The 23543-nt window shown below is 67.0% G+C and overlaps 1 protein-coding gene across 4 annotated transcripts; it reads left to right on the forward strand.

Annotated features, from left to right (window-relative positions):
• Positions 1 to 601: 601 nt before the first annotated feature.
• APC2 (APC regulator of Wnt signaling pathway 2) lies at positions 602 to 23257 on the forward strand. 4 transcript variants are annotated; one of them, XM_078443738.2, is made up of 15 exons: positions 602 to 729; positions 6638 to 6796; positions 6933 to 7023; positions 7129 to 7309; positions 8276 to 8384; positions 8465 to 8581; positions 9115 to 9192; positions 9391 to 9489; positions 10026 to 10413; positions 10860 to 10955; positions 13930 to 14069; positions 14414 to 14491; positions 14748 to 14864; positions 15194 to 15408; positions 17610 to 23257. In XM_078443738.2, the coding sequence occupies exons 1-15, from the start codon at positions 676 to 678 to the stop codon at positions 22573 to 22575; spliced, it is 6888 nt and encodes a 2295-aa protein (XP_078299864.2). In that variant the 5' UTR covers positions 602 to 675; the 3' UTR covers positions 22576 to 23257. The 4 variants fall into 4 exon arrangements, with proteins under 4 accessions (XP_078299864.2, XP_081647264.1, XP_078299862.2 ...); XM_081791138.1 differs by having other exon boundaries at positions 604 to 729; positions 8468 to 8581; XM_078443736.2 differs by lacking the exon at positions 602 to 729 and adding an exon at positions 3629 to 4027.
• The last annotated feature ends 286 nt before the right edge of the window (positions 23258 to 23543 follow it).

Here is a 23543-nt window from a genome sequence, read left to right on the forward strand (position 1 = left end):
CTCACCTCCCTGCTGTTTTCACCGCTCACCGCGGGCCAAGTTACCGTCCTCTTGTCGGCGGCGGTTCCCTCTCCTCCCAGTGTGCTAGTTTCCCACGGGCATTCTGTTGCAACGACTGTTTACTGCACAAGGCCCGGCACACAGTAGGTGCTTAACAGAGGCTGCTTGAATGACTCGGACGGATGTCTGTCGACGTGTGGTGTGAGCCAACAAGTCCCATCACTGAGTCCGGCAAACGACGCGCACTGCAAATGTTTGCTGAATGACTAATGGATTGAGCGCGCAGCCGGAGCCTGGCTGCTGCCGGCCCACGATCCAGGCCGGCAGCCGATTGCGGCCACAGGGCGGCGCCTCCCTCCATCCTTGCGAGATCGCCATTCTCCTCGGGACCCCTCCCCGCTCTCCCTCGTCCCCCCTCCCCCGTCTGCTCACTCAGGTCCCCCTCCTCACACCGCCCACCCGAGTCCTCAGTCCCACGAGACGCCCTCCCCCCGCTCCTGCGAAGTCCCGCAGACCCGCTCGTCCGCTGCCTCCCGGAGGAGTCCCCGCCCGGCCCCGCGGTGCGAGCCCTCCCCGTAGTCGCTCCGCGCAGGCGCAGGGAGTCTCCGCCGAGCCTCCCCCCTACCCGAGCAGCTGAGGGCGGGGCGCAGGCTGGTCCGGGGCGGCCGCGGCTCCATGGGGCTCTTGGGGCTGCTGAGCCTGCTTCACTCAGCCTTCTTCGGGGACCAGGTAAGGCATGGGGGGCACTCCGACACGCGCACGGGGCTGGACGGGTCTGGGGTCTCGCGCAGTCGCCGCGGAGACCGTTGCCAGGGCAACCGCTTCAGGCTGTGCTCCGGGGGGAGCCCCTCCCCCGCGTCGCAGCGGATCCCCCCCACCCCGGGTCTGCGCAAGCGCAGCCTCGGAGAAAGACCACCCCCCCCCCCGACCCCTCCCCACTGCGCGGACGCAGAGAGCAGCTGGGGCGGTGGGGACTGCGACGGGGGACCGTCTAGCCGAGGCTCCGTCCCGCACTGGCGGGTAGGGGCTGGGCCACACCCTGCACCTCTTCGGGCCTCAGTTTCCCTTTCTGGGCTCCCAGCGCAGGGCCGACTCCGACCTTCACCGACGCTGAGGTTCACAATATGCATCCCACCGGGCCTGAGAGCTTTGCCGGCCTCCGTAATCGTTCTGATCCTCGGGGCTCTCACGTTCCCGATTTAACGGGAAACAGACGGGGGGCGCCGCGAGGAGCCCAAGCCTTCGTCTGGGTTGGAGCCTGAGCGCGGGGCGGAGGCGCCAGCAAAGGACCAGGCCCGGTGGCCGAGGGGAGCTGTCCGCGGTGCTGACAGGACGCTCTCTTGCCCTCTCCCTGCCCGGGAAACTGAGGCCCGGAAACCGGGCAGGGGATCCACCCCGGATCCGGTTTCGGGGGCACGGCGCCACCACTCCCTCATCTCCAGTAGTATTCCCTTTTCCATCAGGGCTCTGCTCCGTCACCCAGCCCGCGCCCCATCTCTGTGGTCGCATGACAACCTGGTGCCTCTCTGCTTCCCTCTACCCCCACCCCAGCTCCGAGTTGGGGGCGGGGGGGGGGGGGGGAAGGGACACCCATGGTTCTGCCCCGAGCCCCTAGCACAGTGGATGGTCAGTGGAAGAGCGCGGGCCATCAAGTGGGAAGAGACACTGAGGTCAGGCTCAGAAGACTCAAAGGCCCTCTGAGTGACCCTGTTGTGCTGGGCCAGATGCTGGCATGGGGCTGGGTGGGGAGCAGGCAGGGGGCAGGGATGGTCTCAGGGTGAGGATGTGGATAAGCGAGCCCCACGATTCAACTCTCCCCTTGAGAGCCCAGCAGCGGTAGGGAGCACAGAGGATCCCAGGGAGGGCGCCTGGGGAGGACCCCCCCCACTAGGCCTGGGTACTGTGCCTTGAGGGGCTCCTCATTCCCCCAAGACTGGGCTTGGGGTCCTGGGGTGCCGTGGGGTTTCCCGAGGCTCTGTGGTTCTCGGATTTCCAGTGATCCCTGAGTCTGACTGTGGCTCAAGAATTTAAAGGGTCAGGGATATTCGGGGATGAGGGGCAGGGTGTCAGAGATGTGGTGCTCCATAGGCTTGGGGACAAGGGCATCTTGTCTTGTAGTCTCAGTGCCTTGTGCCCTCAGCCTTCTGGTCCCCAGGGAGGGGGAAGCCCAAGGCTGGTGAGGCTCACAAGTGAACTGAAGCAGTGTGCTCCCTGGCTTAAGCCTCAGTGTCCTCATACATACGAGGGCAAGGCTGGCCGTCAGACCACCCTAAGACTGGCTGAGAGGGGTCTGGGGAGCAGCCACACCTGAAACTGGGTGAGGGGATAGGACTTAGTTCTGTGCGGGCAAGGATTCTCCAACCCACCTCCCAGTCAGCAAAACAGGAAACTGAGGCCAAAGAGAGAGACGGCCAAGGTCACAGTGAAGCTGGGCCCTAGGCTCTGTCCTCTCCCTGCCCCCATTCCGGCTCTGGCCAGTCTGCTCTGCTCTCAGTGATCAGCTCGGACTGCCCCTGCTCTAAACCCCTGGTAGTGAGCTGGCGCGGCCCCGCGAGAAGCCCAGGCCCCCTGACAGGGGACTGGCCGCTCAGCTCCAGGGACAGCACATGTCATTGCTTCAGCCCCGGGGAATACCTTTCCCCTCCTTGCTTCCATAGCCAACTCTTACTCATCCAGGAGAGGCCAAGCACTGCTGTCCTTTTGTGCAACCTTCCCAGCTTCCAGAAAGAGCCCCTCTGCCCCCCACACCCCCTTCCCAGGGCCCACAGGCTGGGGACTGCTGTGTTTGGCTGTGGAGGCTCCAGGACAGCCAGGCCCCCTCTCAGGGACCCCCCCCCCCCACCGCCCCGGCAGTGCTAGCCCAGGGCGGGGCACACGGGACCTCCTGCCACCCAACAGAACACAACGTGGTGTGTGTGCCCTTGGCTGCCTGCCTTGCACCAGCCCTTACAAAGGCTGCACCCCCCACCCCACTTCACCGGGGGGGGGGGGGGGGAGGGGAACAAGGTTCTCGAGGCAAACATTTGCCACGGCCCCCCCTCCCCCAGCCAGGAAAGACAGAGGCAGGCCCCCTAAACCACGTCTCCTGGCCCAGAGCCTCCTTCCTCCTTGGGGCGTGCGTGTGTCGGAGGCAGTAAAGACTGGCCCCAGCCGCAAAGTTCTGGCTCTGTGGACCCATCGAGGACCTGAGACAGCTGGGACCCCAGGCTTCTCCTTGGCCTTACCTTCTGTGAGGGTGAAATAGTGTGATGGGAGACAGAGACACAGACAGATTGAAAGACAGCGAGCGACATGGGGTGGACAGGGAGTCGCGGCAGACACCCCTGGAAGAGCTCTGTCAGGCGGGAGACAGAGGCGCCGGGGTCCCCAGTGCCTCTCAGCCTGCCCGCCCATCCCCCACCCCCACCCCTTCATGCTGGCCGTGACCCCGCTGGCAGGGGGTGGGGAGTGCAGTCTGGATCCCGAGCCCTGCCCCGCCCTCACCCGTCCGCACGAGGCTCGGCTGGATCCGTCGGGAGGGGCTGGCCTCCCCCTTGCCCCCCCCCCACCCCCAATTCTGATGTAACATTCGAGACCGCATGCTTTTTTTTCCTCTCAAATTCTCCGGATCCAGCCGCCGGAGGTTCTTGACCGCTTTACCCCGGAACGGGTGGAGGGCACAGGGTCCTCGTCCTCGGGGCGCCCCCCCTCCCCCCCCTCCCCCCGCAAGCCCTGCACACGCAGTCCCCGAACCCGCCCGGAGGCCCGACGTCCGGCTGCCGCCGCTGGTCCCCGCCCCGGGGCCGCCATTGGCTGTTGCCATGGCACCAGTCCGTCTTCCCGCGCCGCAATTGGCCGCCGCGCCCGCATCCCGCATCCCGCATCCTCCCCCGCGCGCGGTGGTCTCGCCCAGCTCCGGGAGCGGCGGCGCCGCCTGGCCAGGCCGGGACCGGGCTTTGTCCGCCCCAGAGCCCTCTGCCCGCGCCGCCGAGACCCCGGAGCCCCCGCCCCGCGGCGCCCCCGCCAGCCCGGCCCAGCCCGAGATACAGTAAGCGCTTCCCCGGGTGGAGGGCAGGGGGCGCGTCCGCCGCCTCAGCCGGGGGCGGGGGGGGGGGGGGGGGGGGGCGGGGGTGTCTCCATCCCCTTCTCTCTGCTTCACCTGTCAGCACACGCTTCGTTTCTCCAGGGTGGAGCCAGAAAGGGAAACTGAGAACCAGGAAGGTTGGGCCCCTGCGTCGCTGCTGCCGGGCCCACGCACACACCCACCCACGGGGTTCGACACTCGGACCTCCCAGTCTGCAGGCAGGCCTGCTGTGTGCTTGGGGGGTAGTGCTCCTCCTCCTTGGACATCAGGTTCCTTCTCTGTAACGTGGGGTTTGAAGGAAGGTCCCCTTTGGGGCACATCTGCCGTCCTCCCCTGAAATTTGGCCACTCACGGCTCAACCAGGGGAACTGCCAGCTATTGGCGCTTTCCCTTCTGCAATGGAGATCTCTCGGGGAGGCTCCCAGGAGTCCCCTGACGCAGCCTGGGGATGAAGTCCAGGCAGGAGGGCTTCCTGGAGGAAGCTGCACCTTGAAGGGTGGCAGGAGTCAGGAAAGGTGCTCCGGGCAGAAAACTGCACGTGCGGAGGCCTGGGGAAGGACACTGCAGTGTGGCTGCTGGGTGTCAGCGAGGCAGGGTGCATGTGGAGGAACTGGCTCTTATCTTGAGGGCACTGGGGAGCCATGGGCGGTACTGGAGCGAGGGAGGGATGGAATCCAGTCGTGACTTTCAAAGCTTCCTTTTGGCTTTCTGTGAGAGTGGACTGTGGGAGGCCAGCGAGGCTGCCCTGATGGAAAGGGTGTAGGGGGCCTGGGGGAGAGGGGGCCTGGCTGGGCAAAGCTTGAGGGGCTGGTGGGAGTGTGGAGTTGGGGAGGCCAGGCTGGAATGAGGGGAGTCTGGTGGGTGGCCCTGCCGCCAAGCTCAGCGCGATGAGGATACAGCAGTGACCACCAGGCGTAGGGGGAGTGAAGGTGTCCCAGGCTTAGCCTGGAACATCCAAGACGGGGGAAACCTGGTGTGTGTGTGTGTGTGTGTGTGTGTGTGGTGGGGGGGATGGACAGCCCTGGGTGGGGCTCCAGGAGCCGGCCTGGGTTTAGGGAGTGGGAGGGACACTCAACAGGGTCCTGCACCACCTAGAGCTTCCCTGAGGCTGTGCTGGGCGTGGCAGCCGGGCCCCAGCAGTCTTGCCACAGCCCCCGGCCTGAGTCCCAGCTGGGAGCTCCCCCCCCCCGCCCCCCAGCCTCTGGCAGGGTCGATATTGGGGTGGGAGGCAAAGGCCCTCGGCCTTCCCTACCTGACACATTTGCTCCCACTTGACTGTCCTGTCTGCCCTCCCACCGACCCGCAGGGCCGAGTTCTTCTCAACCCTCAGATGGGCAAAGCGAGGCCCGCAGAGGCCAGAAAGCACTGCCTGGACTTCTGAGTCCTCCCAGTGTCGGGTCCCGGTCGTGCCTTGCCGGTCACCCAGGCCTGTTTCTTCCTCTGAGCACAGCCCAGTGGCGGTCCCTGAGGCTCGGGACTGTGGCCAGCGAGCCAGATGACGGGTCAGGCATACAGCAGGTCCTCCCAAAGGGTCAGGATGGCCCAAGCCCATCACCCCACGCTTATTCCAGGCCCAGCGAGCCCTTGGTGGTCCCAGGGTGGGTGGGGTGGGGAGGGTTCTGGGGGCCGGAGCAGAGGGCGGACGGTGAGTGACGGGCACGTGAATGAGTGCATGTGGCCAGGCTGGGGGGGGGGGAGAGCAAGCGCCTCCCTGTGGGCTGGGAGGGCGGGCTGATCTGGGGAGGGGCTCCGGGGAGGAGACCACGGCCTGCCACTGGTGCGCCTCAGACAAAGGCGGAGGGAGGGGGCGCGAGCCGATGGGAAGGGAACAAAGAGGGAAGGGGGGGTGGGGAGGAGGTGGGACAGCTCCGGGGAGGGCCAAGCCCAGAGAGGAGGAGCTGCCAGCCAGCTGGACCGAGGAGGCTGGGCCAGAGTGAGGACAGCCACACACAAAGAAGCGGGTGGCAGCGGGAGAGCCCGGGGGGCTGGCGCAGGGCTGCCGGGAGGGGAGCCGGGCCAGGCAGGTGGCTGCTGGGCTCCAGCTGTTGGTGGAGGGGGTGTGGGGGTGGCGGGGGGTGACCGTGGTGGGCTTGGGTCTGCTGGCCCGGCTGCCCAGCTCCGGGCGCCCCACCATCACCTGGCCCTGGCTCTCTGAGCCGTGTGCTTGGCCTCCACGGCAGTTCTAGCATCCTGGGCTGGGCCCGCTGGCGGTCTGCCCACCTCACCTCGGGGCAGCTGCGTTGCTGTGGGAGAGGGCCTCGGATGTCCGTGTGTCTGTCTAGCTGCCCGCCTGTGTGTCTGGGAGCCCGGCAGTGAGGGTGGACGTGTACTCGTGTCTGCTGGCCACCTGGGCCTTGGGGCTGCGTGTCTCCACATCCATCCCGGGGCTCTGCCCCTCTGCCTCCCATTGGCCCTGCCCGTGCCTGTCCTCCGAGACGCCAGAGTTCTGCCTGCAGCGGTCCACACCTGGCGCTCCCGCTGGGATTCATCCCCGAGATCAGATGGGAGAGCTGGGGCTTAGATCAGGGCACCCTCCCTAGACCCCCGGGTGAACCCGCTGACCTGTGGCCCCAGGCGCTGCAGGAGCTGAAGATGACGAGCTCCGTGGCGCCCTACGAGCAGCTGGTGCGGCAGGTGGAGGCCTTGAAGGCCGAGAACAGTCACCTGAGGCAGGAGCTGCGAGACAACTCGAGCCACCTGTCCAAGCTAGAGACGGAGACGTCCGGCATGAAGGTGAGGGTGGGGCTGGGCAGAGGCCTCGGGCTGCCCCGACAGGGACAGACGCCGGGGTGCTGGACCCAGAGGCCCACAGGCCAGCCCCGGGCAGCAGGCTCACGCTGCCGGACACCCTCTCCCGCCCCCACCTTAGGAGGTCCTGAAGCACTTACAAGGCAAGCTGGAGCAGGAGGCCGGAGTGCTGGTGTCCTTGGGGCAGACGGAGGTGCTGGAACAGCTGAAAGGTGAGGGGCCCACGGGGGGGCAATCCCCGGCTCGCCCCCAGAGGTTGCTGGGAGGAGGGGCGGGAAGGGGCACTGACCCTGCCTCCTCCCTCCGCGCCCATGCAGCCCTGCAGATGGACATCACCAGCCTGTACAACCTCAAGTTCCAGCCCCCAGCCCTAGGTCCTGAGCCCACTGGCCGGACCCCCGAAGGAAGTCCAGTACACGGCTCCGGGCCTTCTAAGGACAGCTTTGGGGAGCTGAGCCGGGCGACCATCCGGCTGCTGGAGGAACTGGACCGGGAGAGGTGAGATGGCAGGTGGCGGGACCTGGCCGCTGGAAGCTGTCACGTAGCTCCGCCCCCAGCCGGCTCCGCCCCAGCACCTCTGCCCGCTGATTGGCCCGCCGGCACGTGTTCCACCCACCTCCTGAGTCGGCCTTGCCCACGCCCACTCCACGTGGCTCCAGGGGACCGCAGCTGGAGCGCGAAGAGGAAGGGGGAGTCCCTGGCACAGGGCAAGGCTCCTGGGAGATGTCCCCACGGGTCCCCAGCATGCAGGCTTCGCGAGGGACGGGGCTGTGTCCATTGCCAGGGTCAGGACTGGAGCCAGAAGGGCTCAAGGCAGCCTTTGTGCAGAGAGGGCTGTGGCCCAAGAAACCCGGGCCGGGGGCCAGCAGAGGAAAGCAGGGTCTGGGCGCCCAGCTCGGCTGGGTTGTGTGGGATCGGATGCGGCAGTGCAACGGCGGCTTGGGGTTGAGGCCGTGCTGTGCTGTAGGACCTCAGGCCAGTCTCCTCACCCCTCCCAGCCCCAGGCTTCCGCTCCGTAGTTCTATGTAACAAAATTATTTGAAGTCAATAAATTTTTATTTGAAGAAAAAAAAAGAAAAAGAAAAACACCCTGAGCCTGAACGTGGGGCTCTGTAAAACGGGAAGGGCAGCATCGCCCCCCACAGGGTTAACAGGGAGCCTGCTGCGCCCGGAGCAGTCCGAGCCTGACTTGGTCTTTGTAGGCTAGAGGGAGATGAGCGAGCGTGGGAGCGGCGTTAGCACAGCCCCCTCAGGGTCTTTCTCTGGGGACCACAACTTATAAAGTTGAATAGATTTTCTGCACCCCACCCCAGTCCCGGGAGCGCCAAGGGCGAGACTTTGCCACGCCGTTCGACTTGGCACACAGCGCCCAACAAGCGATCACACAAATCAAAATAAACAACACACGCAGGACGGCTCCCGCCCTGCGAGCCTGCGCCCACCGACTGCCCGCCCCCTCCCCAGGTGCTTCCTGTTGAACGAGATCGAGAAGGAGGAGAAGGAGAAGCTCTGGTATTACTCACAGCTGCAGGGCCTGTCCAAGCGCCTGGACGAGCTCCCGCACGTGGAGACGGTGAGCGCGCGGGGGACGGCGCGGGGGGAAGGGGCTCGGGCCCGGGCGCCCCCTCACCGCGGCCCGCCCGCCCCTCCCAGCAGTTCTCGATGCAGATGGACCTGATCCGGCAGCAGCTGGAGTTCGAGGCCCAGCACATCCGCTCGCTGATGGAAGAGCGCTTCGGCACCTCGGACGAGATGGTGCAGCGCGCGCAGGTGAGGCGGCGGGCGGGGCGGGGCGCTGGAGCCTCTTCCGGGGAAGAGCGCGTCACTGGGCGGAGCGCAGGGACTGCTGTGGGAGGGGTCTGGACCGGGAGGCGGAGCCAGGGGGTAGAGCCCTTTGTGGGTGGGGCCAGAGGGAGCGAAGGGCGGAGCCGGGCCCCGAGGGCAGGGTCCGAGAACTGTGGGGGTTAGGGGACGGCCAGTGGGCGGAACCGAGTATGAGCCAGCCCTGGGCCGCGGTCCGTGGGCCGGACGAGATGAGGGAGCGGGCGGGTCCGGAAGGGTGGGGCGGGGTCAAGCAAGAGAGTGGGTGGAGCCAGCGCCTGGGTGGGGCGGGGTTGTGGGCGGAGTCAGATACCGCAGCCACGGTGTTTACGGTGGGCGGCACCATATAGAGGAATGGGGGTGGGGCCAGGGTGGGGCAGAAGCGGAAGGCTGATGGAGAAGTGGGTGGGGTCATACGGGAGTGGGCGGAGTCAGACCCCGGGGCGGGGTCAGCCCCAGCGCGCATCTTTCCCTTGGCTCAGATCCGCGCTTCTCGCTTGGAGCAAATCGATCAGGAGCTGCTGTCCGCACAGGACCGGGTGCAACAGACAGAGCCCCAGGTACTGGGAGGGGTGGCGCCAGGGTCCCGGGGTGGTGACGGGTCTAGGCAGTGAAGAGACCGCTAGGGCTCTGCCCGGTCCAGGAATGGCCTGCAGCCCCCACCCACATCGTCACGGGGGTGTGGCCGGCATTAGCAGCCTGGGCGCTTTGTGGGGTGCTCCCCAACAGAGCCCGCAGGTCTGGCGTTCTCCGCACAGGCCCTGCTGGCGGTGAAGTCGGTGCCGGTGGACGAGGATCCAGAGACTGAAGTCCCCACACACCCTGAGGACGGTGTCCCTCAGCCCGGCAACAGCAAGGTGAGGGGGCGTCCCGGTTTGTGGGGGAGGAGGCCGGTGGGTTGAGGCAAGGGGTGCAGATGGCCAGCTGGGTTGAGGTGCATGGTGACCTGGGTCCTGCCTCTCTGTCCGATGTGGGGGGCCTTCCCTCCGCCGTCTCCATAAAGCGGCCCCAGGTGTGGAAGGGCCACCCTGGGGTGGGGTGTGTGCTGAGGCTGGCAGGGCCAGAACGTGGGTGGGGACAGCTGTCCTGTGTGTGGGGACGGCACCCTAGACTTAGACAGGAGGTCACCCACGGGAGTACCCCGTGAGGAGGACAGTCAACTTGGCCCTCCTCAACCGGGGGCGCCCCAGTGCCCTCCCCAGGTGTGTGCCACTGCCCACAGGAAGATGCAGGGTGAGGGTGTCGGGGGTGAGCAAGTGACGGTCCTGGGCTGGGGTCACAAGACGCTCACTGTGTCTGGGCGGCCCACCGGGGGTTCAGGGACTGGCTGGGGCCAGGTGAGCCGGGCGTGGTTCACCGCCCCCCTTGACCCCCCGTCCGCCGCCCCTCGTAGGTGGAGGTGGTCTTCTGGCTGCTGTCCATGCTGGCAACGCGTGACCAGGAGGACACGGCGCGCACCCTGCTGGCCATGTCCAGCTCGCCGGAGAGCTGCGTGGCCATGCGCCGCTCGGGGTGCCTGCCGCTGCTGCTGCAGATCCTGCACGGCACCGAGGCCGGCGCTGGGGGTCGCGACGGAAGCCCCGGGGCGACGGGCGCCAAGGACGCACGCATGCGCGCCAACGCGGCGCTGCACAACATCGTCTTCTCGCAACCTGACCAGGGCCTGGCGCGCAAGGAGATGCGCGTCCTGCACGTGCTGGAGCAGATCCGGGCCTACTGTGAGACCTGCTGGGACTGGCTGCAGGCCAGGGACGGCGCCGAGGGAGGCGGCGCCAGCAGCGGTGAGCCAGCGACGGGGGCCGCCGCCGGGCCCCTTCTCGGTGGCCTGCGCCGGCGAGGCTTGTGGGAACGTTGTCTTGGCGGATGGGCACGGGGGTGGCCCCCGACACCTGATGACACGGGGTGGGTGCTCAGGAAACCGCCGCCGAATGCAGGGATAGGTCGTGGGTCCCCTGAGAACAGAGCGTGAGGTTCCCGGTGTTTGCAGCTGATTGCAGTTACCTTATGACAAAAGCCGCAGGCGTCACCTCCCCTCCCTTGGCCGTCCTGGCTGAGGCGGCACCCCCTGCGTGGGTTGGCGGGAGGCGTGGGAAGGAGCCCCACCGCTCTGCGAGCCCGGCGTGCAGCCCTTTGAAAAGGCCTGGGGTCTCGCAGGGATGCAGAAGGCAGGGCGGGGCGGGCACCCACCGGCAGTGGGAGGGCGCTGACCTGGTCCCCTGGCCCACAGCTCCCGTCCCCATCGAGCCCCAGATCTGCCAGGCCACCTGTGCCGTGATGAAGCTGTCTTTTGACGAGGAATACCGCCGAGCCATGAACGAGCTGGGTGAGTGCCCCCTCGCCTCCCGCAGGAGGGCCCCGGTGCCTGGGTGTTTAGTGGAGGGGCTGGGGACGGGGTGGGGGTGGGGGTGGGGGGCTCGACCTTGTGAAGTTTCAGGTTTGGGGGCGTTACGAGTATCCTCTTTTTCCATATAAAAGTCATCAAAACACGGAAAAAAGAAATAGCAAAGGCCAAACATCACATCCATATGCTGAGTTTGGCTGTTAAGGGTTACAAAACACACGGCTTCTCACCCAGCCGGTGGTCAGAGCGCCCCAAGGTTGGGTCAGGTCCCGTGTGGTTTGGCTGCGTGGAGGGGGGGGCTCGCGGTCCTGGTGGGGGGGGGGGCACGTGGTGAGGGGCTTTGGCACCAGCGGGTTCTTTAGGAGTGTGCACACCTTTGGGGCACCCCTGCGCCCCGTGGCCAGATTTACAAAGCAAAACACACAGAAATAGGAAGGCAGGTGGGCAGCAAGCAACCCGTGTGACCCCCCGATCCGGAAACGGCCTGTGTCCAACAGTAAGTCCTGTTGTCGTGTAAGTCCTCGTGTCGTCCGGGGAAAGTGGAGGAGGTGGTAAGGTCTCTTCTCTACACAATGCACGTGCACACACGTGCCCAGAATGCAGCGTAGACAGGAGAATGGAGTGGCCCTGGGCTACACTTCCCCCAGCCGATGCCAGGCAGGAAAAGGATTTCAGTTTTCATTGTCTCCTTCTGACCGTGGACGTTTGTACTATGAACAGGTGGAATTTCATATAAAACCGGTTCTCAGAGTGTGGCCCACAGGGACCCCTGGGGGTTCCCGAGATCCTTCCCAGAGGTCCACAAGGTCGCAATTGTTTTTGCCTTTGCCACCCCCGTTTTTTCTCGTGCGTGCGTGTGTTCGGCGGGGTTTCCAGATGCTCCTACTCTGAGGACCACTGGGCTGTACGTTCTGGGGTTTAAAAGGCTTCTTCTTTTTATTTTTTAATAAAAAAAAACTTTTTAAAGTGTTTATTTTTTTTTTTTTTTTTTTTTTTTTTAATTTTTTTTTTTCCAACGTTTATTTATTTTTGGGACAGAGAGAGACAGAGCATGAACGGGGGAGGGACAGAGAGAGAGGGAGACACAGAATCGGAAACAGGCTCCAGGCTCTGAGCCATCAGCCCAGAGCCTGACGCGGGGCTCGAACTCACGGACCATGAGATCGTGACCTGGCTGAAGTCGGACGCTTAACCGACTGCGCCACCCAGGCGCCCCTTAAAGTGTTTATTTTTGAGAGAGAGACGGAGACAGAAACAGAGCGAGACAGAGACAGAGAGTGAGCAGGGGAGGGGCAGAGAGAGGGAGACACGGAATCCGAAGCAGGCCCCAGGCTCTGAGCTGTCAGCACAGAGCCCGACACAGGGCTCAAACCCACGAACCGTGAGATCGTGACCTGAGCCACAATCAGACCCCTAACCGACTGAGCTCCCCAGGCTCCCCAACGCTTCATTTTAACTTCTAGCATGGAACAGCTCTCACCCACAGGAACAGAATCTCTCTGGGGGTCCTCAGAAAAGTTCAGAGGACGCAGGGGTCCGAGGCCAAAACACTTGCATGCCGCTGTTGTCCGCCGAGGCCCCCTAGCAGGGGGGTCCCCCACTCCCAGCACAAGCACCCCACCCACGGCCGAGTTCGCAGTCCTTTCTCCCTCCTCCTGTTTGCTTCTGTCCTGCGGGTTTCCAGCAGTGGAGAATTCCACGTTATGGAGCATTGAAGGCCTGAGAAGTGTCCCCTGTAATAACTTACAATTACGCATCACAAATTTTTTAGGGGCGTCAGGCCAGCTCCATTGGAAAGGCGCGTGACTCTTCATCTCAGGGTTGTGAGTTCGAGCCCCACATCGGGTGTGGAGCCTACTTAAGAAAGTTAAATTGTGGTAACATACACACAGCCTAAAATTCACCATCGTAACCGTCTCTAAGCGCACAGCTCAGCGGCGTCAGGCACTCACGCTGTCCTGCACCCGCCCCCGCCACCCGTCTCCAGAACTTTCCATCTCCCCGGACCGAGACTCTGTCCCATGAAACACTGAGTCCCCCCCACCCCTGGCTCCCACCATCTACTCTCTCTGTCTCTGTGGACGGGACTCCTCTGGGGACCCCTGTGCGTGGGGTCACAGGACGTGTCCTCCTGTGTGTGCCTTCTGTCACACAAGTAAACTCGGGCAGAATGTGTCCAAGGTGTGCCCACAAGGTGTGGTGGCAGGTGGCAGGGCTCCTGGTCACGGTTGAGCGCCGCTGCCCAGTGGCGGGACACTGTGGTCTCAGGTTGGTCCCCTGGCGGACACCCGGGTTGTTGTGACCGTGGCGCCGGAGCACGTGGCCTGTTGACGTCGGGGTGTTCAGGTGCACGCGGGCCGCTGACGTCCCCAGAGGGTGCCCGGCCGGCCTGCCCCGGGCCCGGGGATGAGCACGTTGCCTCCCGCACGTTTGCTGCGTGAAGAGGGAGAAGCTTCCTGAGTCTGTGGCGCGACTGCCCCTTCTCTGCCTGCCGCCGTCTCTCCCGGGCCGGTCTTCCCAGGGCCGTCCGCCCGTCCCTAGCTGGGCACGCTGGCCCCCCGCCGGTGGCTCCTGGGCTCGAGCCGTGCAGACCCTGCCCTCAGTGGCTCCTGCTCTAATGGTCCTGAGGGAATTCTCACGTGGGGTGCTGGAGGGCGTCCTTGAGAAAGCGGCTCCGGGACTCCGGCGCTGGGAGTACAGGCAGGAGTCTGGGCAAATAGGGAAGAGCGTTCCGGAGCCGAGGGAACAGCTGTGCGAAGGCCCGGTACTGGGGCAGAACCCTCTGGAGCCGGCTGCACAGGGAGACCTGCGGAGGGCGGGGGTGGGGCGGGGAGGGGCCGAGGGCGTCCTGGCAGGGGGCGCTCACAAGCCGAGGCGAGGCGGGGCAGAAGGCAGGCGGGCTTTGGGGGGGGGGGGGGGGGGCGGGGCTCACCGTGCCCCTTCCGCACCCCTGCAGGTGGGCTGCAGGCCGTGGCAGAGTTACTGCAAGTTGACTACGAGATGCACAGAATGACCCGGGACCCGCTGAACCTCGCCCTCCGTCGATACGCCGGCATGACCCTCACCAACCTCACCTTTGGAGACGTCGCCAACAAGGTGTCTGGGGCCGGCCGGAGGGCGGGCAGGGTCAGCGCGCTCCAGGCCCGGGCCTGCCTCGACCTCATGCCCGCCTTGAAACGGTCCTGAGGGGGGAGACAGTTGTCCCCGACTTCCAGGCGGAGGCCCAGAAGGCTGGCGTCCGAACGCGGCCAGCGGGGCCGCCACGCTCGGGGCTGGGGGAGGCTGGGTGGCGTCGGCGCCGCCCTGAGCCTCTTTCCTCCTTGGAGCCGCTGGGTGAGGAGGGGCGGGGCTCGGGCCCTTGCACACAGTAGGTCTACCTCTTGCCCCGCCCCCCCTTCCCCTGCCCGCTGTGGCGCGACTTTCCTCCGTCCCGTCAACAGGCCGCACTGTGTGCCCGCCGGGGCTGCATGGAGGCCATCGTGGCCCAGCTGGCTTCTGAGAGCGAGGAGCTGCACCAGGTGCGGGGGTGGGGGGCGGCGTGGCGGGGGGAGGGGGGAGGGGGGAGGGGGGAGGGGGGTGGGGGTGGGGGGAGGCCCACAGGGCGGCTCACCGCCCACCCGAGGCCTTTCTGCCGGCCAAGTCCCCTCCCCTCTGGGTGTGACGGGGCTCCCGTGGTGGGCGCCCCCGCCTGGCGCAGGGGTGAGGATGCGATTGCGGCGGCCCGCCCGGGGAGCCGGGGCCCCAGGTCCACCGCGCCCGCTCCGCCCGCCCCAGGTTGTGTCCAGCATCCTGCGCAACCTGTCCTGGCGGGCCGACATCCACAGCAAGAAGGTGCTGAGGGAGGTGGGCAGCATGACCGCCCTGATGCGGTGCGTCCTTCGAGCCTCCAAGGTGGGCACGGGGGCGGGGCGGGGACGCGTGCGTGGGGTGGAGGCGGGCGCGGGTGGGGGGCGGGGACGCGCACGGGCGTGGGGTGGCCCCGGCCGGACCGAGCGCTGCTGAGCGGGTGGCCCAGCCGTGGGGCCGCCGGCCCCACTTCTCGAGAACCGCGTGACGGTCAACGTGATTGCTTCTCGCTCGCACTCGAAGGCGTGTCTGGGTGCCAGCGTTGGGTCCGCAGCTCGATGGTGGGGGGCGGGGGGGGGGGGGAGAGGCGGGTGCGCCGGGCTCGCTGGGCCCTCGCCGCTCACCCCCCACCCCCCGCCCCGCTGGGCGCCCAGGAGTCCACCCTGAAGAGCGTGCTCAGCGCCCTGTGGAACCTGTCGGCGCACAGCACGGAGAACAAGGCGGCCATCTGCCAGGTGGACGGCGCCCTGGGCTTCCTGGTGAGGACACTGACCTACAAGTGCCAGAGCAACTCGCTGGCCGTCATCGAGAGTGGCGGCGGCATCCTGCGCAACGTGTCCAGCCTCATCGCCACGCGGGAGGACTACAGGTCGCCCCCCCCTCCCCCTGCCGGGGCTCTGGGACGGGGGTGGGGTGGGGGGTGGGGGCACTGGGGGAAGCTGGGCCCCAGGCGCAGACCGGGGTGGGGCTGGCAGATCCCACTCTGCTGGGAACCGAGGACAAGCCCTGATTGTGCTGTGAATGAACGGTCCCGATTTGTCCCTGGAGACTGTTTTTTTTAACATAAGTATACCCCAAATTTTGTGTGGGGTGTACTCATATAATCAACGTTTAGTTAACTTATTAAAATGAAAACATGGGGGCGCCTGGGTGGCTCAGTCATTTAAGCGTCTGACTCTTAATCTGGGCTCAGGTCGTGATCTCACAGTTCGGGAAATCGAGCCCCACATCGGGCTCTGTGCTGAGCACCGCGCCTGCTTGGGGTTCCCCGTCTCTCTCTGCCCCTTCCCTGTGCGCACACATACAGGTGCTCTCTCAAAATAAATAAACGTTTCAAAGTAAAATAAAAATAAAATGTATTATTTTTTAGATAATGTTAATAAATACTTGTTCTTTATTAGAATCTTTACTGAGTAATATTAAAACCTCTTTTTAAAATATTTATTAATTTTGCAAGAGAGAGAAAGTGCAAGCAGGGGAGAGGCAGAGAGGGAGAGAGACAGAATTCCAAGCAAGCTCCGCACCGACAGGGCAGAGCCCAATGTGGGACCCAAACCCACGAACAGGAGACCATGACCCAAGCTGAGAGCAAGAGTCGGGCGCTTAACTGACTGAATGCTTGTTCTTTACGAAAATAAAGTATTGTTTCGGGGCGCCTGGGGGGCTCAGTCGGTTGAGCGTCCGACTTCGGCTCAGGTCATGATCTCGCGGCCCGTGGGTTCGAGCCCCGCGTCGGGCTCTGTGCGGACAGCTCAGAGCCTGGAGCCTGCTTCGGATTCTGTGTCTCCCTCTCTCTCTCTCTGCCCCTCCTCCACTCTCACTCTGTCTCTCTGTTTCTCAAAAGAGAATAAATGTTAAAAAAAAAAAATTAAAAAAAAATATTGTTTATTGAATGATAATCAGTAATGCTTTTAATGTAAGAAAACACAAAACATTTATTAATATACGTATATCCCAAATATTGCATGGGCTCTACTTGTGCTAAAGATTCTATTTATTAAATCAATAAAACACTTATTTACTAAGTAATACTAATAATTAACAATGCTTAGGGGTTTTTTTCTTAAAAGATTTTATTTTTAAGTAGTCTCTACACCCAGTATGAGGCTCAAACTCACCACGCTGAGCCAGCCAGGCACTCTGATATTTTTAAAAACAGATAAAACTTATCTTCAGCGTAAGTATGCCCCAAATATCATGAGATGTAGTTGTGCTAAAATGAGGTAAAGTCAAACTGAAGTTCACTTTAAAAAAAGTATTTTTTTAAATGTCTACTTACTTATTTTTTAAATGTTATTTTTTTAATGTTTATTCATTTTTGAAAGACAGAGAGAGAGCACAGGCAGGGGTGGGGCACAGAGAGAGAGGGAGACACAGAATCCGAAGCAGGCTCCAGGCTCCGAGCCATCAGCCCAGAACCCGACGTGGGGCTCGAACTCACGGACCGCGAGATCGTGACCTGAGCCGAAGTCGGACGTCTAACCGACTGAGCCACCCAGGCGCCCCTAAATGTTATTTTTTTAACGTTTATTCATTTTTGAAAGAGAGAGAGCACAGGCAGGGGTGGGGCAGAGAGAGAGAGGGAGACACAGAATCCGAAGCAGGCCCCAGGCTCCGAGCTGTCAGCACAGAGCCCGATGTGGGGCTCGAACCCACGAACTGTGAGATCGTGACCCGGGCTGAAGTCGGATGCTTAACCGACTGGGCCACCCGGGTGCCCGTCTATTTATTTATTTTGAGGGAGTGCATGTGAGCGGGGAGGGGCAGAGAGAGAGGGAGAGAGAATCCCAAGAAGGCTCCGTGCTACCAGCGCAGAGCCCGACCCTGGGTTCGAACGCATGAAACGTGAGACCGTGACCTGAGCCAAATCAGCAGTCGGACACCTACCTGACCGAGCCCCCCGCGCCCCTAGAAGAAAGTATTATCATTTCACTATATGATGTCGCACCACGTATTTATTCGGTGTCCTGAAACGCAAAGTCGCCTGGGGAGCCCCGGACTCGTATTTGCGGGGACGGGGGGTGGGGGGGGGGGGGTTGGGCGCAGGCCTGACGCCCCCTCGTGCCGCAGGCAGGTGCTGCGGGACCACAACTGTCTGCAGACGCTGCTGCAGCACCTGACGTCCCACAGCCTGACCATCGTGAGCAACGCGTGCGGCACGCTCTGGAACCTGTCGGCCCGCAGCCCGCGCGACCAGGAGCTGCTGTGGGACCTGGGGGCCGTGGGCATGCTGCGGAACCTGGTGCACTCCAAGCACAAGATGATCGCCATGGGCAGCGCCGCGGCCCTGCGCAACCTGCTGGCCCACCGGCCCGCCAAGTACCAGGCGACGGCCACCGCCGTGTCCCCCGGCGCGTGCGCACCCAGTCTGTACGTGAGGAAGCAGCGGGCGCTGGAGGCCGAGCTGGACACGCGGCATCTGGCCCAGGCGCTCGACCACCTGGAGAAGCAGGGCCTGCCCGAGGCCGAGGCCGAGGCCGCCTCCAAGAAGCCGCTGCCGCCCCTGCGGCACCTGGACGGGCTGGCCCGGGACTACGCCTCCGACTCCGGCTGCTTCGACGACGACGAGGCGCCCTCCCTGGCTGCCGCCGCCTCGACCGCCGAGCCCGCCAGCCCCGCCGTGCTGTCCCTCTTCCTGGGCAGCCCCTTCCTGCAGGGACAGGCTCTGGCCCGCGCCCCGCCCGCCCGCCGCCGCCGCAGCAGCGGCCCGGAGGCGGAGAAGGAGGCCGGCGGGGAGGCGGCCGTGGCGGCCAGGGCCAAGGCCAAGCTGGCGCTGGCGGTGGCGCGGATCGACCGGCTGGTGGAGGACATCTCAGCCCTGCACACCTCGTCCGACGACAGCTTCAGCCTCAGCTCCGGGGACCCCGGGCAGGAGGCCCCGCGGGAGGGCCGCGCCCAGTCCTGCTCCCCTTGCCGGCGGCCGGAGGGCAGGCGGCAGGAGGCCGGCGGCCGGGCCCACCCGCTGCTGCGGCTCCAGGCCGCCCACGCCAGCCTGTCCAACGACAGTCTCAACAGCGGCAGCAGCGCCGGTGACGGGCGCTGTCCCCGCGAGCACACGAGGCCCTGCCCGCTGGCCGTGCTGGCCGAGCACCACGAGGGGGCCCCGTGCAGCCAGGCGCGGCCCAGCCGGCTGGACCTCAGCCTGCCGGGCGGCCGGGAGCCGGCCGGGAGGGACGGCCCTGTGGCCGACGCCTGCGTGCGCACCATCAAGCTGTCGCCCACCTACCAGCACGTGCCGCTCTTCGAGGGCCACCCCAGGGCGGGGGCGGGCGCGGGGCCCCCGGCCGCCGGAGCCCGGAAGCAGGCCTGGCTGCCCACGGAGGGCCTGAGCCAGCTGCCCGAGAAGCCGGCGGCAGAGACGGCGCCCCTCCGCCTGTCCCGCTGCAGCTCTCTGTCCTCGCTGTCCTCGGCCGGCCGCCCGGGCCCCAGTGAGGCCGGGGACCTGGACAGCGACTCGTCCCTGGAGGCACTGGAGGAGGCGGGACCCGGCAAGGCGGACCTGGACGGAGCCTGGCTCGGGCCTGGGGCCGCCTCCCTGCCCGTGGCCATCCCGGCGCCGCACCGGGGCCGCGGCCTGGGGGCGGAGGACACCACGCCGTCCAGCTCCTCGGAGAACTGCGTGCAGGAGACGCCGCTGGTGCTGAGCCGCTGCAGCTCCGTGAGCTCCTTGAGCAGTTTCGAGAGCCCGTCCATCGCCAGCTCCGTCCCCAGCGACCCGTGCAGCGGGCTGGGCAGCGGCACGGTCAGCCCCAGCGAGCTGCCCGACAGCCCCGGGCAGACCATGCCGCCCAGCCGCAGCAAGACGCCCCCGCTGGCCCCTGCGCCCCCCGGCGAGCGCGAGAGCACCCAGTTCAGCTTGCAGTGGGAGAGCTACGTGAAGCGGTTCCTGGACATCGCCGACCGCCGGGAGCGCCGCCGGCTGCCGTCGGAGCTCGACGCCGGCAGCGTCCGCTTCACGGTGGAGAAGCCGGACGAGAACTTCTCGTGCGCCTCGAGCCTCAGCGCGCTGGCCCTGCACGAGCACTACGTGCAGAAGGATGTGGAGCTGCGGCTGCTGCCCCCCGCCTGCCCGGATCGCGGCGGCCCCGGCCCCGGCCCCGGCCCGCACCTCGCGGGGCACCGCCGGCGGGACGAGGCCGCTGGGTGCCTGGAGGGGCCGGCAGCCGCCGACCAGGAGCTGCAGCTGCTGCGCGAGTGCCTGGGGGCAGCCGTGCCCGCCCGGCTCCGCAAGGTGGCCTCGGCCCTGGTGCCCGGCCGCCGCGCGCTGCCCGTGCCTGTGTACATGCTGGTGCCCGCCCCCGCCCGGGGGGACGACTCATGCACCGACTCAGCCGAGGGCACGCCGGTCACCTTCTCCGGTGCCACCTCGCTCAGCGACGAGACGCTGCAGGGACCTCCCAGGGACCCACCCGCCGGGCAGGCAGCCGGCCGGAAGACCGCAGGTCGGGAGGCCGCCGCCAGGCAGGCCACCGGGCACCGCCACGGGGCGTGGGGCGGGGACCGGAGCGCAGAGCAGGCCCGGGGGGCGGGCACGAGCCGGGAGGGGCTGGAGCTGCCCCTCCGCCAGCCCTCGAGCGCCTGCGCGGACAGGGACGGCCCCCGCCCGGGCCAGGCACGTGGGGACGGGGCACCGCAGTCGCTGTGCCTCACGACGCCCACCGAGGAGGCCGTGTACTGCTTCTACGACAATGACTCCGATGAAGAACCGTCCGAGGCGGTGGCGGTGGCGCCCCCGCGGCGGGCGTCCGCCATCCCCCGTGCCGTGAAGAGAGAGCACCCGGCCGGCAGGAAGGACGCACAGGCCACACCCAAGGCCGCGGCCAAGGCCCCGCCCGCTGCCCGCGCCCAGCCCAGCCTCATCGCCGACGAGACCCCGCCATGCTATTCCCTGAGCTCCTCCGCCAGCTCGCTCAGCGAGCCTGAGCCCCCTGAGCAGCCGGCCAGCCGGCCCCGTGCTCCCGAGCCGGCCGTCGCCAAAGTCGTGGGCCCGGGGGGCAGATGCAGCGGCGCCCCCAGCCCGCGGGCGGGGATGGGGCCGGGGACGGGGCCGGGGCCGCTCCGGCGCTGTGTCGGGTCAGCCGTGCCCGGGCGCCAGCTCCAGGCGTCAGGCCCGCGGCGCCGCAAGCCCCAGGCTGCCCGGCCAGACAAGCGGCCAGCGGAGCGGCCCCAGGAGCGCGGTGACGAGGCGGCGGGCTCAGACCAGGCCTCCGACCTGGACAGCGTCGAGTGGCGCGCCATCCAAGAGGGCGCCAACTCCATCGTCACGTGGCTGCACCAGGCGGCGGCCGCGGCCACCCACGAGGCCTCATCTGGCTCTGACTCCATCCTGTCGGAGTCCGGGCTGTCAGGCTCCACCCTGCAGCCGCCGGTGCACAGGAAGGGACAGCGGCTGCAGGCGGGCGGTGCCGCGAGGCCGAGGCCGGAGAAGCGGGACTCAACCCAGGCCCGGCACGGCCCCAGTGGCCCCGAGAAGCTGCGCGGTGCTCAGAAGACGGCGTGCAGGGTGCCGGCCGTGCTCCGGGGACGGACCGTGATCTATGTGCCCAGCCCGGCCCCCCGGGCACAGCCCAGAGGCCACCCCGGCACCCGGGTGGCACCGAGGAAGGTGGGAGCCCCTGCGCAGCCCGCAGCCCCGGCCAAAGCCCCCAGCCCCGGGCAGCAGCAGCAGCAGCAGCAGCAGCAGCAGCAGCGGTCTCGAAGCCTACACCGGCTGGGCAAGATCTCGGAGCTGGCGGCACTGAGCCCCCCGCAGCGGAGCGCCACGCCGCCCGCCCGCCTGGCCAAGGCCCCCTCATCCGGCTCCTCCCCGGCCTCCCCGGCCTCCCAGCCCCCGCCCAGGAGGCCGCCCTCGGGCCCCCAGGCTGCGGGGCCCCTACCTGGGCCCGGGGCGTCTCTGGCGCCCCAGACGCCCGCGCGGGCCCTACTGTCCAAGCAGCACAAGACGCAGAAGTCACCCGTGCGGATCCCCTTCATGCAGAGGCCCGCCAGGCGGGGGCCGCCAGCCCTGGCCCGGGCAGCCCCGGAGCCGGGCCCCAGGGGCCGGGCAGGAGCCGAGGGAAGCCCGGGCGCCCGAGGGGGCCGCCTGGGCCTGGTGCGCGTGGCCTCCGCCCGCTCCAGTGGCAGCGAGTCCTCCGACCGCTCGGGTTTCCGGCGGCAGCTGACCTTCGTCAAGGAGTCCGCGGGCCTGCCGCGCCGCCGCCGCTCAGAGGTGGCCGCGCCCGAGGCCGCGCCCTCCGCCTCCCAGGGCGGCTCCCCCCGGCGCGGTCGGCCCGCCCTGCCCGCGGTCTTCCTGTGCTCCTCGCGCTGCGACGAGCTGCGGGCGGCCCCCCGACGACCCCCCGCAGCCAGGCCCAGCCCCGGCGAGCGGCCGCCGCGGCGCCCCAGCTCCGAAAGCCCGTCCCGCCTGCCCGTCCGCACGCCGGCCGCCCGGCCCGAGGCCGTCAAGCGCTACGCCTCCCTGCCGCACATCAGCGCGCTGCCGGGGCCCGCGGCCGACGCCGCCCGCCGCAGCAGCGACGGGGAGGCCCGGCCGCTCCCGAGGGTGGCGGCCCCGGGCACCACGTGGCGTCGCATCCGGGACGAGGACGTTCCGCACATCCTTCGGAGCACGCTGCCCGCCACCGCCCTGCCCCTGGTGGGCGCCTCCCCCGAGGAGGGCCCCGGCGGGCCCCCGCAGCGCAAGACCAGCGACGCCGTGGTCCAGACCGAGGACTTCGTTGCCGCCAAGACCAACTCCAGCACGTCTCCAAGCCTGGAGAGCAGGGGGCCCCCCCAGGCCCTGGGCGGCGGCCCCACATCCTTCCCTGGCAGCGATGTGGATGGGCCCTGCCCCCCCAAGGCGCCCACCTCTGCCCCCTTCGTCCATGAGGGCCTGGGGGTGGCCGTGGGAGGCTTTCCCACCAGCCGGCACGGCTCCCCCAGCCGCGCGGCCCGCGTGCCCCCCTTCAACTACGTGCCCAGCCCCATGGTGGCAGCCACCGCCGACTTGGCCGCAGAGAAAGCCCCCACCGCTGCCCCCGCCAGCCTTCTGGAATAGTGGCCGGGGCTGGCCTTCTAGAACATCCTCTCCCGGTCGAGGGCTGGCCTGGCTGCCCAGGGGGTGGTCCCACGGTCCATCTACCCTCCAGAGCCCCTGCCCTTGGAGCCCCCCTGCAGCCTGAATCGGCCTCACATCTCACGCACAGATGCTTGCTCCGCGCCGCGGGGGCTCTGGAAGGAGGTGGGGCGGAGGGCCGGAGCCGCGGTCCCAACCTGGCCCCCACGCAGAGACCACCCTCCCAGCTCGGGCTGCCCTGCGCAGTGTGCTCCTGGCCCCGAGCTTCAGCAAGACCCTCCCGTTCCGGGAGGTGCTTGGAAGTGGCAACGCGCCCGGGGTGGGGGACGGAGCGGGGAGGGTGGCCCCCTCGAGCGGGCGCCCGCCCGCCTGCGCCGGGATGAAGCCTGTAACGTTGGAGGCCCCGTAATTGGTTAATGATGGCTTTGCCGGTTCGCTTGCCGCCTCAGCCCCAGCTGGGGGTGTGGGGGCGGGCGCGGCTGAGCCCCAGACAGCGCCGTCTAGCGAGCCGGGAGCGCCCCGCCGCCGCGCGGCCCGGAACTGCAGGGAGAGACTGGTGCCCGGACGATGGGGACGGTCAACGGTGTGGTCGGACAGCCCGGCTGGGGCGGGGGCGCGCGACCGCCACGGGCGGGAGGAAGCGTGTGGAGGGACGCCCCCGAAGGCCACCACTGCCGCGCTGCTCTATTCCATTCTCCTTCGCCACGCACGAAGCGCTGGGCCCCACGGGCCTCGCGCCAGGGGCGGCACAGCTGCGGGAGATGCCGGCCCCGGGTCGGGGGCGGGGGGGGACGGATGGGAGACGGCGAGCCCCGAGGCCTCACTTCTCCCCTCTCACGTGCAGCTCAGGGCCCCCGGGTGCGCGCGAGTTCAGCCTCAACCCCGAGAACGCCTCCTCGCAGGGAGAGCCGGCGACCTCTTTCCTGCGGCGCGGGGGCCCCGGGGAGAAG

The sequence above is a fragment of the Panthera onca genome, chromosome A2 (assembly GCF_046562875.1).
Source record: "Panthera onca isolate mPanOnc1 chromosome A2, mPanOnc1 haplotype 2, whole genome shotgun sequence".
In the NCBI taxonomy this organism is placed as follows: Eukaryota; Metazoa; Chordata; class Mammalia; order Carnivora; family Felidae; genus Panthera; species Panthera onca.

Excerpts from the sequence above, each read along its gene's own strand:
- APC2 (XM_078443738.2), top strand. The coding sequence starts at position 676 with ATGGGGCTCTTGGGGCTGCTGAGCCTGCTTCACTCAGCCTTCTTCGGG. Across the intron at positions 6,797-6,932 it reads CGGAGACGTCCGGCATGAAG|GAGGTCCTGAAGCACTTACA; the intron begins GTGAGGGTGGGG and ends CCCCCACCTTAG. Across the intron at positions 14,492-14,747 it reads AGAGCGAGGAGCTGCACCAG|GTTGTGTCCAGCATCCTGCG; the intron begins GTGCGGGGGTGG and ends CGCCCGCCCCAG.